General features: G+C 56.6%; 2 protein-coding genes across 11 annotated transcripts in view; one reads left to right on the forward strand and one right to left on the reverse strand.

The window, feature by feature from the left end:
* Window positions 1–10799, forward strand: part of TPCN1 (two pore segment channel 1) — a 77273-nt gene extending 66474 nt beyond the window's left edge. For 2 of the 5 annotated variants that reach the window (XM_032240490.1, XM_032240496.1), the window contains exons 17-28: window positions 23–76; window positions 1210–1282; window positions 2263–2370; window positions 3772–3843; window positions 4368–4457; window positions 5762–5877; window positions 6584–6630; window positions 7256–7324; window positions 7520–7604; window positions 8863–9002; window positions 9194–9274; window positions 10554–10723. In XM_032240490.1, coding sequence (XP_032096381.1) covers window positions 23–76; window positions 1210–1282; window positions 2263–2370; window positions 3772–3843; window positions 4368–4457; window positions 5762–5877; window positions 6584–6630; window positions 7256–7324; window positions 7520–7604; window positions 8863–9002; window positions 9194–9274; window positions 10554–10670 — 1052 coding nt within the window. In that variant the 3' untranslated portion in view covers window positions 10671–10723. Of the gene's footprint in view, window positions 1–22; window positions 77–1209; window positions 1283–2262; window positions 2371–3771; window positions 3844–4367; window positions 4458–5761; window positions 5878–6583; window positions 6631–7255; window positions 7325–7519; window positions 7605–8862; window positions 9003–9193; window positions 9275–10553 lie in introns of all 5 variants that reach the window. The other 3 variants (XM_032240487.1, XM_032240506.1, XM_032240501.1) reach the window with 2 other exon arrangements.
* A 2460-nt stretch (window positions 10800–13259) lies between these two features.
* The window catches only part of SLC8B1 (solute carrier family 8 member B1), a 36260-nt gene continuing 33413 nt past the window's right edge, over window positions 13260–16106 (reverse strand). For 4 of the 6 annotated variants that reach the window (XM_032240512.1, XM_032240535.1, XM_032240511.1 and 1 more), the window contains one exon: window positions 13260–14465. In XM_032240512.1, coding sequence (XP_032096403.1) covers window positions 14299–14465 — 167 coding nt within the window. In that variant the 3' untranslated portion in view covers window positions 13260–14298. The remainder of the gene's footprint in view (window positions 14466–16106) is intronic. The other 2 variants (XM_032240527.1, XM_032240519.1) reach the window with 1 other exon arrangement.

Consider the following 16106-nt stretch of genomic DNA (forward strand, 5'->3'; position numbering starts at 1 on the left):
CTGCTACCTCTCTGTCTTACAGGTGGGAACTTCTTCTCCAAGCACGTGCCCTGGAGTTACCTCGTCTTTCTTACCAGTAAGTTTCTGACGTGGCTTTGCTGAGCTGCTTGTTTTAAACACTGCCTGGGAGAACTTTCATTCAGTATAGAATCTCATGGTTCGTTAAAACAGGAAGCTATAAAGAGATGGAGTAATTAGTCTGATTCCATCTCGTCCCTTTTTAAAACTCTATCATGGTTGTCCACTGCCTTCTGGATGGAGTCCAGATCCTAGGCGTGCGTGGCCTACCACTCGGCTCTGCAGCCCCGCTGCTTGCCAGCGCCGCAGCCCTGCCTGCACGCTGTCACCCTCCTCAGCAGCCTCTGCTCCCAGCTGCTCTCGCCTGCCTCTGGGCGGTGCACAGGGGTTTCCAGGGCCTGGTGGTGTCTCCCTCTGGCCTCTGCCTGACTCTCCTGCCCTTTCTGTCAAGTGTTGTCATTCCCTGTTGGCGTCTTTCCTCCCACTGCGTTGATAAGCTCTGGGCCCTCGCTGTGCTGGAGTGCAATGGTTGCCCAGGGTTGCCCTGCACTGGTCACTGTTGCATACCCGGTACCCAGTACAAGGCCCAAGATGGAAGGGGGTGGTCAGGACACACTTGTTGGATGGACAGATGGTTAGCTGGGCCCTGTCTGGAGATGGGGAGGGAGGATTTTTCTCTCATTTTTTTTTTGGCAGGATCTTTCTCTGTCAGCCAGGCTGGAGTGCAGTGGTGTGATCATGGCTCACTGCAGCCTCAACCTCCTAGGCTCAAGGGATCCCGAGTAGCCTCAGCCTCCCAAGTAGCTGGGATTACAGGCACACAGAGCCACCGTGACCTGCTAATTTTTGTATTTTTTTTGCAGAGATGGGGTCTCACTCTGTTGCCCAGGCTGGTCTCCAACTCCTGGGCTCAAAGGATCCTCCTGCCTTGGCCTCCCAATGTGCTGGGTTGACAGGCCTGAATCACTACGCCTGGCCAGTTTCTCTTAAGCAGATTGCACAATTGGTCACCATCTGGGCCCTCTCCTGGAGCACCTGCTCTCACAGTGGGACATGAGTGAGGCCTGGGCTCAGCCTGGAGGGCACGTGGCCAGCAGGGAGGCTACAGCCTGCAGAGGAGCCACAAAGAGGAGACGGAGCATGGGGGAGGATGTGGCGGGGCTGCTGCCGATGGCCTCCTTCTGTCCGCAGTCTATGGGGTGGAGCTGTTCCTGAAGGTCGCCGGCCTGGGCCCTGTGGAGTACCTGTCCTCCGGATGGAACCTGTGAGTGGACAGCATGTTTCTGACCCAAAGCTGAGACTCTGAGGACGGCCACAGACCCTTCTCTGCACACCCCAATGTCCAGGCCGTTTCTGGAATTGCGGAGGGAAGGTCTGAGGATGGGCCAAGCCCTGTGTCTCCCTCCAGCAGTCCTGCCCGAGGCTCAGAAACTCTCCAGGATCAGGCCCTTGTCTGAAGCCTCTCACACCCCTCATGCCTGTCCTTCTGGAAATGGCCTCTTGAGGTGCCGCAGGCTGGCCTGCTCTTCCTGAGTCATTAATCTTTTTTCTCTTCCATAAAAACCACAATGCCCGCAAAGAAGAATGTTCCCCTGCCTCCCCTGATCAGCAGTGATGAGGCTTACCTACCCCTCTCCCTGTTCCACAGAGCGGGAGGTCACTTTCCTGCCCTGTTAAAGCTAACCGGTCCGTGAAGTCAGGCTGCACTCATGAGGTCTTGGGCTGTGAGGGTGAGCAGGTTAACACACGCTGGGAGGAGCCGACAGCACACGTGTGGGCCCTGCGTGTCTAGAGAGGAGAGAGGGTCCTCTGGCTTGGGCAGGGCAAGCTGTTCGGGGAATCTGCTCTCTTTCCTCAAAAAGTTCCTTGGGGTCAGGCTGGCCCGCGGTGTGTAACCAGATGTCTGTTGAGCAGAAGACGAGGCCTGTCTCCAGGGCTTCAGAGGCCGGGCTTCTTTCCTCCCTATAGTCAGACCAGCACAGGGCCCTTTGGAGGGGGTTCCTGGGCATTTCTGGCCCTGGGGTCAGCGCTGAGACCTGACCCTCGAGACATGTGCTGGGACAGGGCCTGGCTACCTTGAAACCCTAGGGGTGGCAGGAAGTTCTTCCTGCAGCCAGCCAGGGCCTGTTGGTGTTGCTGTGTCTAGGCTCCGTGGGAGGGTGGCTGTGCAGAGGGCCAGGGAGGGGAGCAGGTGCAGGGAGGCTCAGGGCCATGGGGTGGAGCTCAGCCTCTCCCCTCCCGCAGGTTCGACTTCTCTGTGACAGTGTTCGCCTTCCTGGGACTGCTGGCGCTGGCCCTCAACATGGAGCCCTTCTATTTCATCGTGGTCCTGCGTCCCCTCCAGCTGCTGAGGTGATGGGGCAGAGCAGGGCTGGAGATGGAGATGGAGAAATAGAGGGAGGATGGCAATGCCACAGGATTGGTCTGGGAAGTGACCCAGAATGGGCCAGAAGGCTCACAAGCCAGAGTCACAGATGTCACCCCCTGCAGAAGCACCATGGGGTCACCGTCCCCACCCCTGAGGGCGTGCAGGCTGCCTGTGCCCCTCACCTCACCGCACCAGGTGCTTCTGGGCAGAGAAACCCAGTCCATGACTCATGTTCACCCCACCCGAGGTGGCATTGCACTGGCCACAGGAGCCCATGTGCTCAATCACAGGTGACAGAGCCACAGGTCTGAGGGTTGGAAGGGCCTTTCAGGGACCCATCATGCTTCTCTGGCTCAGCCTCTTGTGGAGAAAAACCCTTGTGTGAGTCCCACTGACTTCCCAGGGACACCGAACGAAGTGCCAGGCGAGCCTGCCCCACTGACGGTGTCTCTTCCTTTTTTTTTTTTTTTTTTTTTTTTTTTGAGATGGAGTCTTGCCCTGTCGCCCAGGCTGGAGTGCAATGGTACGATCTCACTGTAACCTCTGCCTCCTGGGTTCAAATGATTCTCCTGCCTCAGCCTCCTGAGTAGCTGGGATTACAGGGGCCCACCACCACACCCAGCTAATTTTTGTATTTTTAGTAGAGATAGGGTTTCACTATGTTGGCCAGGCTAGTCTCAAACTCCTGACCTTGTGATCTACCCGCCTCGGCCTCCCAAAGTGCTGGGATTACAGGCGTGAGCCACCCTGCCTGACTGATGGTGTCTCTTCCTAATGAGGGCTCCCGAGGTCCTGTGCACTCAGAGCCTGGGTTTGCTTCTTGACCCTCCAGCTGCAACCCCATCCAATTCTGTCGCCCTGTCCTCTCCCTAGGAGGAGAGGGGACTCGCAGGATAAGCGCTAGGAGGGGTGGTGGCATCTGTGGAGGAAAAGCCTCCCCCTTGGCATGTGGGGGTGGCCTGGAGCTGGGCCTGAGTATCCACATCCCTCCCACCCTCTGCCACCCTTCTTTGCCGGAGGGCTCCCTTGCCCCAACTCCCCGGGGAACATGGGCTTATCCTCCCTCGTTCCCAGGAGCAAGGCCTTGCTCCTGTCTGAGCCTGCAGCTCTAATGCAAGGAGACGCAGCCTGGCCCTGCTCCTTTTTGTGGAAGGGCCCCACCCAGCCTGTGTCTTAGGGCTGCCATCGTCCGAATCCCTCATGCATGAGTCATCTGAGCCAAGCTCGGGGCTGGTGGTGCCCAGGGGAACAGACGCAGGTGGAGGAGATGTCCTCACCTGTCTTCACCTTGAGGCGTGTAGAGGGCAGGGCCGGCAGGGGATTCTGAGGGTGGGGGCTGAGGCGTGCGCCTGTGTGTGGAGGTGACGGGTGTCCTCTTCACTCAGGTTGTTTAAGTTGAAAGAGCGCTACCGCAATGTGCTGGACACCATGTTCGAGCTTCTGCCCCGGATGGCCAGGTACTGCCAGCCCTCAACCTGGCCCGCAGGTCCAGGTGCCGTGTGGCAGTGCCCCGTGGGGGCGGGAGCCGAGTAGCAGTTGGGGGAAAGGAGTTCCACAGAGGACTGGAATCGGGGTCCTGACGGGGCTGCAAGGAGCCGGGAACCCTGACCACCACAGGTCTCCTGGGCACCAACATTTTCTCCACTGACCTGTCTGACATATTTAGTAGGGAGGGCAGGGAGCTGTCAACTCGCTTACCGCCTGTGTCTACATTCACAGGTAAGGGGTCACCTGTGAGTCTACCTTCACAGGTAAGGGGTGAATCTCTGGGAAAGGGGCATCTGTTCCTAGAGTCCTGACTTGAGCTGTTTTTCACCCCAGAGCTGCCCCACGAGGCCCCTTCCCCGCAGGCACTTTCCAGCTGGTGAACCGACCGGGGGCGTGGCCCTGCAGTCAGCCCTGGGGTCCAAAGAGGCCGGGGCTGCGGAGGAGTTGTTTCCTCCTGCCGGCCTCGCATCACCCTGCCCCTGTCGCCCCACAGCCTGGGACTCACCCTGCTCATCTTTTACTACTCCTTCGCCATCGTGGGCATGGAGTTCTTCTGCGGGATCCTCTTCCCCAACTGCTGCAAGTGAGTAGGCGGTGGCCGGAGGCACCTAGCCCCGGGCAGCCTGCATTTCCAGGGCAGAGGGCTGACCAGGGCCAGAATTGGCGTCCTTGTGGCCTTGGGGTCCTTGGGGTTGCTCCTCTCTAAGCAGCCACCTTGCTTTGCTTTCAGGGCTTAGTTGAGTGTAGTGAGCTACACGAGGGACCTGGACTTGGGGTCCGTGTTTCCCCATCCCCCCAGGTAGCGTTGGGAACCATCAGCTCACCCTCTGCCAAGGGCTGGAGGCTACCCCTAAAGTAGCCTGTGTCCTGAGGTCAAGTCCCATGGCTTCCTCCCACTTCTCTCCTGGAGTGGCTGGGGACCTGGGACAAGACCAGTCTTCTAGGGACATGTGCAGGAAGGTCATCGAGCTCAGGGATGGAGAGCAGAGAGTGAAATCTCCCATGAGCACTCCCTTTCTCCTAAGCTGCCATAGTGAAATCACTGCACTGCCATTCATTCATTCTCAATTCAGAGTTCTCTTACATTTGGTCTTTGCGGCCTCAAGCACTGATAAAGAAACAGTTTTACAAAGACACTGGTAGCTTTGAGTGTCAAGCTTGGTCTGGAACCAGAAGCCTATAGCTGTGGGTCCCAGACTTTTGAGCATATCGCAGTCACCAGGGAGCTTAATGCAAGCTCCAGACTTCACCTGCGTGTCTGATGTGAGTGTGTGGGAGGAGCCTCCCTGGTGGCCCAAGCACTGGACTTTTATAAACATTAGCATGCATATTAACAGAACAGCCATAAAGGATGGAAGGAAAGTGGCAAATATGAGCTCCTCAAAACAGGCTGGAGTACAATGACGCGATCTCACTGCAACCTTCACCTCGGGTTCAGACGATTCTCGAATATGACCAACCTTTTCAAATACTTGCTCAGGCCAAGTATCAGAGAGCCCCAGTAGGGAATTCCTTCCCTGGGGCTGTGGCCTGGTGTCCAGACTCAAGAGCAGATCCTAGACAGGGCAGGTGCAGAGGAGGCCTTTGCCTCTCCTCTGTCCCCTGTAGGCAGCGGTGAGAGAGAAGGCTGCACCTGCAGCAGAGAACTGCTAGGTGACAGGTGACAGGTGCCTGGGGCTCCCACCAAGCCCAGCAGGCAGGAGTGACCAAGGGCCTTCCTCTAGCAGGGCCCAGGCATGAGGTGGAGAGGGTTAGGCAGGAAAGCAGGCTGCAGGCAGCACGGGAGGATCCTGGGCCAGACCTCGGTTTGTTTCAGAGTTCTGTCCTATCTGGAGGTGACCCATCGCCTTGTGACCCTCCCTCCTTTCTCCCTTGTGCTCCGGCCAGCACGAGTACAGTGGCAGATGCCTACCGCTGGCGCAACCACACCGTGGGCAACAGGACCGTGGTGGAGGAGGGCTACTACTATCTCAATAATTTCGACAACATCCTCAACAGCTTTGGTGAGTGGGAAAAATCACAGGGGGGACGTTCCCTGGAAACCCCGCCCTTGTCACCACGGGTCCCAGAGGTGATACAGCGAGTGTCTGGGCCTCTCCTTCCAGCACCAAGGGGCACACTTTCTGGCACCTCCCTGGCCCAGGTGGAGGGCGTGGTCTGCCCAGCCTTGGCAGTGCAGGCCAGGCCGGATCCTGGAGCGCTCTCGGCCGCCTGCTTTCACTCTTTTCCCTGATACCTTCTCAGTATTGGAGAAGGGAAGAGTTGTAGGCCATAGCTGGGTGGGGTCCCCTCGTCACAGTGCCACTCACAGGGTGGGACCCAGCCACACCAACGCTGCTGCAGCTGCACTGCCCCCCAGCTTAGGCTGCACACGGCCCTGTGCCCACCCCCATGAAGAGGAGATCACAGCCAAGCAGCCTCTCCGGAAAAAGGGCGTGCCCCCATGACACCGCAGATCTGCACCTAGTGAGATCTGGATGGGTCTGGTGTGCACAGGCTGCCGAGGCAGAAGGTGTGCCCTCTTGGGGCCAGGCCACAATGGCAGAGCTCCCGGTGGAGCCAGCGCCCCACAAGGGCCTTGCCTGGTCCTTCCTGGACCAGGTGGGCACAAGTGGGCATATGGTGACCCCCTCGTCTTAGCACATGGTACCCGGGATAGGTTTGAAGTGTGGTCTCATCAGGATGCTGCTTTCTCCCTTCCCTCGGCAGTGACCCTGTTCGAGCTCACAGTGGTCAACAACTGGTACATCATCATGGTAAGAGCTCGGGCAGCTTTGGGGGTGTCCTCCCACCAGCCCTGGGTCTCCCCTCACCCAGGGTGTATCATTCTTCCTGTACCCCACAGGGCTGGGGGTCTTGAGTCACGCTGTGTTGGTGTTCTGTGGGGAGGCCACAGTATGGCTGGACCCTGGGAGCCACCCCTCCCAGCATTGGCGGACTCGGCTGTCACTCCCATCTCTCTGCATGTTCCCAGCAGCCAGGAGATGCCACTTAGACTCTGGGTCTCTGTCCCGTCTCCCCCACCGTAGAGATGACTTTTCCCTCTAGTGACAATACATCAGTCATTGCCACTCTCTATTCCATTCCTTAAACTCTTCCAACTCCCAGCCCTACTGGGATGAAGGCTGCCCTGGTTCTGGATCCAGCTGTCCAGGGGAGCGGCCGGGCTCCTTCAGCAGCCGGAATGAGTCAGGAATTAGTGTTGGACCCAGAGGGGCGAGCTCCCTCTCCTCCGTCTCTCACAACCAGCCGCAAATCAGGGTGGGGTCTGTGAAGAGCTGGGGAGCCTGGCTCCGGGCTGGGGCCATGGGGCAGCCCGTGCAGACAGGGACCTGCCCTGCTGGCATGGGTCCCCTCACTGGCTGCTCCATTGGTCTCCAGGAAGGCGTCACCTCTCAGACCTCCCACTGGAGCCGCCTCTACTTCATGACCTTTTACATCGTGACCATGGTATGTCCCAGGCCCCAGAATGCTCTTTGCCCTTCGTCTTCCACGTCACCAGCTGCCCCAGCTCCTCAGGCTGCAGCGTCAGGGAGTGGGACTGGGTCCCATCTGGCGGGCTCTGTTGGGGGTGGGCCATGCACCCACAGACACCCACCCACCCTCCTCCCCTGTCTCCGCCCCTCCCTCCCTGTCCCTGGCCAGGTGGTGATGACGATCATTGTTGCCTTCATCCTCGAGGCCTTCGTCTTCCGAATGAACTACAGCCGCAAGAACCAGGACTCAGAAGGTCCGTGACACCTTGGGCGTTTGTGTGCCGCCCACCCAGTTCTAGCTGTCCCGGTGGCCTTCCAGCCAGCCATTAGGCTGGCCTTTTTCGGCTGTCTGGTTGTCCAGCTTATCTGTCTGGCTTGTCTTTCTAGGTCTCCTACTTGCATTGATTTTCAAATAGTTAATGTCAGAAAACATGGTCCATCTAACTTTAAAATAAAAACAGTGACGTCATAGTTGAAGAATCAAGTAGTAGAGAAAGGCTTACGTGGTGGCAGCAGCCCGTGTCCTGCCTTCCCTGCCCCGTCCTCCAGAGGCGTCTCCCTCCTAGCTGTTTCTTCTTTTAGTCATCTCCACGTTTCTCAATAATAGGTTCATACTACGGTTCTTGATTTAAACAGTGTGAATACTGTTTACCGCACCGGCAAATTGTATTCCTGCTGCAGCTGGACGGCGCTGGATTTAGTGACTGCCTCACTCTTCCCAGATTGCATAGTTTTCTGTGTACTGATCCTCCCTTCTTCCCAAATTCTCCATCAAAACTGTCCACACTTGATCGCTCGAGCTCAAGAGGTCAAGGCTGCAGTGAGCCATGATCACATCACTGCACTCCAGCCTGGGCAGAGTGAGACCCTGTCTCTTTAATTTTTTTTTTTGAGATGGAATCTCCCTCTGTCTCCCAGGCTGATAAGCAATGGCGTGATCTCAGCTCACTGCAACCTCCACCTCCCGGGTTCAAGTGATTCTCCTGCCTCAGCCTCCCGAGTAGCTGGGATTACAGGCACCCGCCACCATGCTCAACTAATTTTTGTATTTTTAGTAGAACAGGTTTTCGCCATGTTAACCAGGTTGGTCTCAAACTCCAGACCTCATGATTTGCCTGCCTCGGCCTCCCAAGTGCTGGGATTAGCCACTGCGCCCAGCCTGAGATCCTGTCTCCTAAACAGAAAACCCCATGCCCACACCTGTTACTACTCCTCCTCATATCTCTGTGGTATCAGACCATCTGGCCATTTTCTTTGCTTGGAGGCCCCTTCCTGAAACCCCGTGGTCCTGTAAGCTGCTGGCTAGACCTGCGCTCCTGAACTCACAGCAGAGGAAGGGGAAGGGAAGAGGGCCAAGGCAGAGAACAGGACACCAGTGCAGTGTTGGCTTAGAGAGGGAAACTTAAGACCCCCCGCGGAGGTCTTAAGGCAAGGACGATAGTCAAACGAGACCCAGCCAGGTTGGTGGCTTCAGCCCCCGGCCCTTCCCACACCCGCCCTCCCTCCCTGCAGTTGATAGTGGCATCACCCTTGAGAAGGAAATCTTCAAAGAAGAGCTGGTTGCTGTCCTGGAGCTCTACCGCGAGGCACGGGGCACCTCCTCGGACGTCACCCGGCTGCTGGAGACCCTCTCCCAGATGGAGAGATACCAGGTGAGGAGGCCAGGCCCCAGTCTGAAGGAGGAAGGCGGGTTTCAGCGTGGCGTAATCCCTCCCCTCAGATGCTGGTAACATCTTGAGTGACACAGTTGCAAAAGCCAGAGAAGTGGGAGAGGCCAGCTGTGGCAGCAGAGGTGGGTCCTGAACATCTGCAGCTGAGCCCTACAGCCTCTGCTCTTCCTTAGCAACATTCCATGGTGTTTCTGGGACGGCGTTCAAGGACCAAGAGCGACCTGAGCCTGAAGATGTACCAGGAGGAGATCCAGGTAGGAGCATGGCCGACCGCGCTGTGAGTCGTCCCCCAGCTTCGCCCTGGGAGGGGCAGGGGGCTGATCTCTGGGCCTCTGAGTAGAGGAAGAAGGCTGGTGGAGAGATTCGGCTCATCCATTGGGACCACCGCTGGGGTTGTGTGGGACCTGGGCGGGGCCGCTCAGCCTTGAACCCTGGACTGGCTCACAGCGGAGGCAGCTCTCCCCTCTGCCTGCTGCCATGTCCCTGCCCCTTAGGAATTCTCCAGAACCTCCTCTCCATCCCTTATTCTGAGTCCGAGCTGCAAACTCAAACGTGTGTAGCAAGAAACACAGTGAGCATAGAGGAAAGAGCAGAGACAGTCGTGAGCTGGCAAGGATGTCTTGTCCAAAGTGGCCGCCTCTTCCCAGTCCCTTCCTACTGGGCGAGGGTTGCCCAATAGGAAGAAAGCCTCACTGTGCTCAAGCCACTTGCTGGTGGTTTGTTTTGAGATAGAGTCTCCCAGGCTGGAGTGCAGTGGTGTGATCTCGGCTCACTGCAACCTCCACCTCCCGGGTTCAAGCGATTCTTCTGCCTCAGCCTCCTGAGTAGCTGGGATTACAGGTGCACAGAACCACGCCCGGCTAAATTTTGTATTTTTAGTAGAGACAGGGTTTTGCTATGTTGGCCAGGCTGGTCTCAAACTCCTGACCTCAAGTGATCCACCTGTCTCGGCCTCACAAAGTGCTGGGATTATAGGTGTGAGCCACCGTGCCCGGACTGCCTTTTCTTAAATTAGAAGCCAGAGGTTATAATCATGGCCTTAGACGGGTACACTGTTTGACATTTCCAGAATGCCTTCACATTCCTGTTGGAGGGTGAAGGTTAGGTGAGGCATTCAGCAGGATGCAGTTCTGAGCCTCGGTGTCTTGGGTGTGGAACAGGGGCACAGTTCCTGCCAAGCTCAGAAGGGGTCACCTGGGGGGGACCCTTTCGTGAAGGACAAAAGTTTATGCTCATAAACAAGGGATGAGGTTGTTCCTGCCTGGGCGTGTTAGAGAGCTGTGATGCGCCAGCCTCCAGACACTAGGGGAAGATTTCATTGTCATTTTTGCTTCTGGGGCCATATTCAAAATTCTCAGCATTTCTGAGCCTGTGACGGGGGAGTTTCAGTACCAGCTGTGTGAGGCTGGCAGCCCTGCCCCCTCCAGCCTGGATGCCGTTGGCTGTCAGACCCTGCAGCTCGATGACCTTGTGGGGTGGGTGGGGCAGGGGGTGGGGTGCAGGCCTCAGCGCCCCCTCTGCTGTCTGCTCCAGGAGTGGTATGAGGAGCATGCCAGGGAGCAGGAGCAACAGCGTCAGCTCAGCAGCAGCGCAGCCTCCGCCACCCAGCAGCCCCCAGGCAGCCGCCAGCGCTCCCAGACCGTCACCTAGCCCAGTGCCCGAAAACCGTCTCTTCTATGCAATAACACAATAGTATCGCTCTACTTCGACGTCCGGAACTGCGGCGTGTGTACGCATACTCACGTATATGCACATATTTATATAGAGGAAGAAAGCAGACAGACGAGAGGGGCTTGGTTTATAACCACCTTGCCCTGTTTTCCTTAACTCCACAAGCCAGTTTGGTGAGGGGTGGGGTGCGGCCACTAGGTCTGAGCTCTTCCTGCTGTGGAAGGCTCCAGAAGCCCCTTCCCAAGGAGACCCCTCACCTGGATCCAGCTGACTCTGCGGGGCTGGCCTCCCGCGTGGGCCAGCCTCCATCGGCCACATCCAAAGCCATCAGTGCTGCTGCTTCAGGCGCACGTCTCCCTGACCTGATGGCATCCCCACCCCTGCTGCCTGCGGCCCATGCCACAGGTTCCTGTGTCTTTAGGGACAGAACCACTTAGGAAGGAAAGAACCCCCGGTCTCCAAGGTGGTATTTCAATGTATATGATAATGTCATGGAACGCTTCTTCGGGGACCAGTGCCCAGGACCTAATGGAAAGAGGAACTGGGGTGATTGTACCCAGGTGGCCAAAGCTCAGCTAGCCAGTGCCGGGCGGCAGCAGATTACGCTGAGCAGTCTCCTCTCTCGGCTCTGCAGCCCTCCCACGCAGCCTTCTCCGGCTTAACCCTTGTTGGTGAAAATCCTTCCACAGTGGCCTCCTGGGGGACGCAGACCCCGGAGGAAGGGGCGTGAGGCAGGAAGTGGGGCTGACGCCTGTAAGCCAAACAGCTTCCTGGAATGGGCTTTCTTGACCAAATCCCTTTTGCGATTTACCCGTTCAAGCAAAACGATATGTTGGTGAATTAACATATGTGCTAAAGCTGGTAGCAGGTCCTTCACACGTGTGCACTAGAAATGGGAGCGACCAGCAGAGATGCTCCCTGTGGGACGCAGCAGCCCCGTGGCCCCGGCCCAGCTCCCAGCCGCCCTCCCTCCCTGCCTCTGCTCACCCCAGAGATTTCCGTAGCAGGATTGGTTGGTGCAGAAGTAGGTTCGGATGAACTGTTAACATCCACCACTCTTGCCCGCCACGGCACCTTTTGGGAGCTCTGCAGGACATCCGAGCATGGTGGAGGTAGGAGGGTTGCCAGCTGTGGTGACAGGCAGTGGTGGCCACACAGGCAGAGTCAGTTCAGAGGCCTCTTTGGTTCTGCTTCCCTGGAGCACAGCACAGGTTCTACAGCAGGAGCCGCGGCAGCAGCATGAAGGGTGCAGGGGAGGGACAGGCGTGCGCTGTGGGGTGCTCTGGGCCACAGGTGGACGCAGGCTCCCTCTGGCCTCGTTCTTTTCCCAGCCACAAAATGGGCAGGGTGGGGCCTTACCCCAGGGAGCAGTGCCTGGCCCCCCAACCCCTGCTCCCTACCACCTCCAGGACCAAGCTGGGTCCCATAGCCAACACGGCCTGGTTCTCCCCTTCACGGAGTTAGTCCAGTGGTGGGTGTTTATTTTTAAAGCACAGCCCTATGGGAAAACAGCGAATCATTGAGAATCACTGTGATTCCTCTGGGAGTCAGACTGGCTTTGTCCTCTTCCTCTCTGGAGGGCCATGGGCCATCACCGGGAGCTCTACATTGAGCCCCAGGCCAGAACCCCCTCCCTTTCGCAGAGAGGGAACTTTATTGCCTAATTGGGTGCCTTTTAGCTTTTGTGTGTTGAAATGGGCATTTTGGAAGTAAGGGTCAGGTCTCTGACCTGAGCATCTGGGCCTCAGACTCGGCCCTTCCTTCCCAAGGGTGGGTGGAAAACTGGAGGGGCCAGCAGCACCCTGGGGTCTGCCCAGGGGAGTTGAGACCCCAGGGTGGGAGGGTCTATTCCAGGAGGAGTGGCATCTCTGCCCTGTTCAGAGCGAGTTAGTGCGTCCATCCTCCCAACCCAGTCCTGAGAAAGAACCTGGTTTTGGCCAGGACCCGATAAATACCCAATGGCAGCAGTGTCAACAGGCCAGAGTCCAGCCAGGGTGGGCGGCCTTGTCATTGAGGCTAGGGACAGCTATCCCCGGGTTACCCCTGGCCTCCCACAAGCCGGGAGCGGGGGTCTCCCACAGGCTGTGAGCTCTGAGGGCCCTGGGATGTGATCTAGCTTAGATGTCCTCTCATCCCCGATATCACAGTTGAGTGCACCCAGGTGACACTCACTGGCGCCGGGGCCTTAGCCTGGCAGTGGGAGCAATGGCATTGTGCCCTCCCCAGCTCCTCGCTTCCCCTCCCCCAGCCCCAGCCTTACTCCACCATGCAGACAATCATTTTGTACGGATCACGGGAGCAATGCTGTATGGTTTTGTACGTTGGTGATTTGTTACCTAGAAAACCCACTGTGTCTCTGGATTTCTGGCATATTAATAAAAGAGCCTCTGCTTTGTAAATGTGGCTGCTGCCTCTTGACTTACGTGGCTTCAGGTATTGTGCAGAGAGTGGCTCCATCCAAGGCCATGGCCATTCCTGATCCTGCCTCAGCCCCGCCCGAGCCCTGCCTTGGGATGAGCCACTCGGCGCTGGCCCCGGGTGACGAAGAACTGGTAAAAGTTGGGTGTGTCATTTTCTCTACACTCGAAATTTTGAATTATTTTTTTATTTGTAAAAAAGTTTTATTTTTTTTATTCCCAGCATAAGGCAGTTGCAAACCTAAGAGTTGCTTATTTCGGCAACATAAGGCGGGGTCACAGCATGACAGCAGGAAGGCACGAGGGCTCCCCATCTGTCCTTCCCCAGCTCACAGGCCGTGGAGCCCACTCAGGGACCCCCCTCGAGGGAGGCAAAGGCACAGTCCTATGGACTTCTGCTTGGCAGCTGGAGAAGCAAAGGCTCGGGCACAAACAAAGGAGTTGTGGGCAGTCAGGGGCGGAATCCTAGAGGAAGCGTCTGACCGCCGCCCCATGTGGCAGCTACGGGCATAGCAGTGCCTTGGGCTGATGGTGTTTTTGGAGCAAGTGGGTTCAGTGAAGTGTATCGCCACGAATGGCACCCGCTGCTTTTGGCTTTATAAACGTGGCAAGGCGAAATTCAAAATTAAGTACGTCTTGAATTTTGTTTCTGGCAGACAGTGCGGCTCTGGAGCTCAGCCCTCAGTGGCCTGATTCCCTGGGGTCTGAGCCACCCTCATTCTCTGAGGGCTGGGCAGCCACTTGTGCCCTGAGAAGGTGCTAGTAGGCCTGAAGCTCAGGCAAGGGGAATGGGCAGCGCCTGTGTCTCGGGTGCCTCCAGCATGGCCTGGAACACACCCAGCCAAATCTTCCCCAAACTCTAGCCCTTCTCAGAGGGGTTCTGGGGGTCATTCAAGGGGACCTTCTAGCTTCTCTCTGGAACCCTTTGTCCAGAGCAAAGCCTGGTTTCCAAAGTCCCCACGGCAAGGCTGTTGGGTGCTGGCAGTGAGAGGGACAGAGCAGTTCTCTCAGCTCACAGCAGTGACCTCAGATATCCAGCAGCAAGGGCCGTGCACTTGTGCCCACAGGAGCCCTGCAGAAATGCTCTGGTCCCGGGCCTCCCCTGGCAGGAGGGCGGGGCTCTTGCCAGCAGTGAGGCCACAGCACTAAGTGGCTTCAGTCACATGCTTTTCAGGTGAATCACTCCAAATTCAGTGAGGAGGGCCACAACAAGGAAGTTCACATAGAAGAGGAGCAGGCAGAAGCCGTAGACTCTGCTGAGCCTGAAGCACTGCAGTGGGACTGAGACCAGGGAGAAGACGAGGCTGAGCCCCAGGGCGCCCGCCAGGACCCACACCAGCAGTCCGTCTGGCTCCAGCTGTGGAAGAATGAGGGGAGAGGGGATGTGTCACTGCCTGTTACAGCCCCCACCCCACCTCTGGCCAACATAACAATGCAGCCTCAACAATGCAGCCTCAGTATACCCTCAACAACAATGCACCCTCAACAACAATGCAGCCTCATCAATAATGCAATCAACAACAATGCACCATCAACAATGTACCTTCAACAACAATGTAATCAACAGTGCACCCTTAACAATGAAGCCTCAAGAATGCACCCTCAACAATGCAGCCTCAACAGCAATGCAGCCTCAACAATGCAGCCTCAGTATACCCTCAACAACAGTGCAGCCTCAGCAATACAACCTCAAAATGCAGCTTCAATGTACCCTCAACAACAATGCACTCTCAACAACAATGCAGCCTCATCAACAATGCAGCCTCAGTGTACCCTCAACAATGCAATCAACAACAATGCACCATCAACAATGTACCTTCAACAACAATGTAATCAACAGTGCACTCTTAACAACAACGAAGCCTCAAGAATGCACCCTCAACAATGCACCCTCAACAATGCAGCCCCATCAACAATGCAGCCTCAGTATACCCTCAACAGTGCAGCCTCAACAATACAACCTCAACAATGCAGCCTCAACAGCAATGCAGCCTCAACAGCAATGCAGCCTCATCAATAATGCAGCCTCAGTATACCCTCAACAGTGCAGCCTCAACAATACAACCTCAAAATGCAGCCTCAATGTACCCTCAACAGCAATGCACCCTCAACAATGAAGCCTCAAGAATGCACCCTCAACAATGCAGCCTCCACAACAATGCATCCTCAACAATGCATCCTCAACACAATGCAGCCTCAACAGTGCAGCCTCAACAATGCAGCAACAATGCGGCCTCAGTATACCCTCAACAGTGCAGCCTCAACAATGCAACCTTATGCACCCTCAGCAGTGCAGCCTCATGCACCCTCAACAATGCAGCAATAATGCAGCCTCAGTATACCGCCAACAGTGCAGCCTCAACAATGCAACCTCATGCACCCTCAACAATGCAACAATAATGCAGCCTCAGTATACCCTCAACAGTGTAGCCTCAACAATGCAACCTTATGCACCCTCAGCAGTGCAGCCTCATGCACCCTCAACAATGCAGCAATAGTGCAGCCTCAGTATACCCTCGACAGTGCAGCCTCAACAACAATGCCATCTCGGCCAGGCACAGTGACTCATGCCTATAATCCCAGCACTTTGGCAGGCCAAGGCGGGTGGATCATTTGAGGTCAAGAGTTTGAGACCAGCCTGGCCAATATGGTGAAACCCGTCTGGCCAATGTGGTAAAACCCTGTATCTACTACAAATATAAAAATTAGCCAGGCATGGTGGTGGGAGCCTGTAATTCCAGCTACTGGGAAGGTTGAGGGAGGAGAATCACTTGAACTCAGGAGGCAGAGGTTGCAGTGAGCCGAGATCGCACCACTGCACTCCAGCCTGGGTGACAGCAGGACTGTCTCAAAAAAAGAAAGAAAAACAACGATGCAGCCTCCACAATGTTTGAGGCACCAGCTAGGGGCCAGTTGAGGATGAGTGGCCCGCAGCAGCTCAGCCTGCCCTGTGGGATGGCAGGCCACACCCTGAAGTGACCCAGACATGGCCCCAGAA

This window comes from Sapajus apella, unplaced genomic scaffold (genome assembly GCF_009761245.1).
Source record: "Sapajus apella isolate SASKATOON/1434 unplaced genomic scaffold, GSC_monkey_1.0 scaffold2, whole genome shotgun sequence".
NCBI lineage: Eukaryota > Metazoa > Chordata > Mammalia > Primates > Cebidae > Sapajus > Sapajus apella.